At 35.1% G+C, this 2,276-nt stretch overlaps 1 protein-coding gene across 1 annotated transcript in view; it reads right to left on the bottom strand.

The window, feature by feature from the left end:
* LOC144960865 (uncharacterized) overlaps positions 1-1,333 on the bottom strand; it is a 29,631-nt gene extending 28,298 nt beyond the window's left edge. Inside the window, exons 1-2 of the mRNA XM_078894261.1 lie at positions 1,219-1,333; positions 18-45 (exon numbers count right to left, since the gene is read on the bottom strand). Coding sequence (XP_078750387.1) covers positions 18-45; positions 1,219-1,227 — 37 coding nt within the window. The 5' untranslated portion in view covers positions 1,228-1,333. The remainder of the gene's footprint in view (positions 1-17; positions 46-1,218) is intronic.
* Between the last annotated feature and the right edge of the window lie 943 nt (positions 1,334-2,276).

Consider the following 2,276-nt stretch of genomic DNA (forward strand, 5'->3'; position numbering starts at 1 on the left):
ATAAGAAGTGGGCTTACCTTGCTCCTGTTTGAAAACAACACTTTGCTGAAAGAAGAAAAAATGAATAAATAAAATAATTTTGTTATAACAGTAATTAGAGACCTACCGTCTACATACTTTGTCATCGAATGACCAGGAAAAAAGTTAAATATAAAAAAGGCAGCTTAAATTGCCAAGGACTAGGACCTTGGCAATTGACAAATCGCCGCTGCAATACAAGCAATGGATGGACCTAAATGTTATCATTAAAAAACAAGCTATGTGATTATAGTTAGCTATAGTTATAGTTATAGGCTTGAAGGCTACTACTGAAAATACAGAACGAACCCGCATTTGCAGTACTAATATGCAAATAACTGAAATGAATTATATCTACTACTTGCAGTACTAGTGCGAATAACGAATATGAACACTATCTATTATTCACGGTACTCCTACGAATAGAAGAAATCATTATTCGAAGCCTACTACTGCGAATATAGGTGGCCAAATTAAAAACAAATGTAGATGAGTGTAGACTCAAACCTTCCACAACGATTGATAACGAATGAATGAAGGAAGAAAGTGACAAGATTCGAGATTCATATGCCCGCAAATCGAGATTCGACTGAAATCACCTCATGCACCTGAAGAGTTCCAAATTGACTCCTTGGTCTTGGCAATTGACACTGACATTTCCTATTAAAAAATTAATAAAGAAAAGCGGGCACCCTAAAAGAAAAGTCACTGTCAACGAGTCCATATAAAATTTCACTCTTAGGCTTAACATCACAGTGAAAATAATCTGGCCCAGACATGATCATGGTGAGCTGAAAAAAATCCAGTTCCTTGATTGCTTGACTTGGTCTTGACTTGTCATTGCTTTTTTTTAGTTTGAGGGAACGCCTTACTTTCTTCAGATGTACAAAATCCTAAAATCGCTGTCTCCTTACCCAACATCGTGGAAGGCCTCCCAATATCCTGGTTTTGTCTTTAAAACCAAAAACTATCATCAACCCGGAGTCGTTAAAAGTTAAACTTATCGTAAACAGGTTGTTTTGAAATTCAACAAACCGGCGTAGCCTCTTGAAAACAAAAGATAATTCGACACAGAATTCATCTATTTTGGATTATAAGAATAATAGCCTTTAAAGTTATAAATGTCTAACTTTTTAAACAGTATTATAGCTGAACTGTCTTTATCAACCGAAATAATTTCAGTTTTTATTATGAACTTACAGCATTCATGGTTTTGTTTGTGTTCTCATGCTCGTCGCGAATGACTTTTATCAACTTTCACATTGAAGATTTTAGGCTTGACGTAGTTCGATGGAAATGCAGAGTGGTTGTAATATATCTGATTTGAATAAAAAAGAACGATTAATCTTGTTCGGTTCAAAATACATATTATATCCAAGCATTGATGCTATGCGTTTATCCAAATAAATAAATAAAACAAAACTCACAGCATCCGCCAGCCGGATATAACGTACCAACAAACAAAACTATATACTGTAGTAGGAACAACTCTTTAAAAAAGACTAGCTAAAAATAATAACAAAGAGCTGAGTGACGTCAATTTCTTTCCTTCTATAAATAGAATGATAAATAGAATGAAGATGACGTCACTCGGGTCTTTGTTATTGTTTTTTGCCATCCACGTTTATGAATAATTCTCACTGAACTGTATTAACCAGACTATAAATGTTCGTGGTTACATACAGTTTTGTGTGTTGGTCCGTTATACTTCCGGATGGCAATGTTGTGAGCTTCTTAGCCAAGCGCACACAATCTATAGTGTTTATAGATAGTATAAGCTTGGCTAAGAAGCTCACAACATTGCCATCCGGAATATAACTGACCAACACACAAAACTATGTGTAACCATGACCGTTTATAGTCAGGTTAATACAGTTTAGTGAGAATTACTCATAAACGCGGATGGCAAAAAAAAAAGAAAAGAAATAATAATAACAAAGACCTGATTGACGTCATCTTCGAACTATCTATAGTTCAACAAGTTACAAAAAATGGTTCCACATCATCATAGTAATATTTTCATAACATAACACAACCGTGAATATTTACTCAATTCACGTGCATTTTAACATCTGGCCAACAATGAAACATGTCGTGGCATCAATGTAAGATCGACTGTCTTTGTGAGTGTGTGTATGTGTGTATGTGTGTGTATGTGTGTGTCTATGTGGGTATATGTGTGTATGTGTGTATGTGTGTGTCTATGGGGTATATGTGTGTATGTGTGTATGTGTGTGTCTATGTGGGTATATGTGTGT

Source organism: Berghia stephanieae, chromosome 15, assembly GCF_034508935.2.
Source record: "Berghia stephanieae isolate SIO BIC M18660-M18661 chromosome 15, UCSD_Bste_1.3, whole genome shotgun sequence".
NCBI classification, from domain to species: Eukaryota; Metazoa; Mollusca; class Gastropoda; order Nudibranchia; family Aeolidiidae; genus Berghia; species Berghia stephanieae.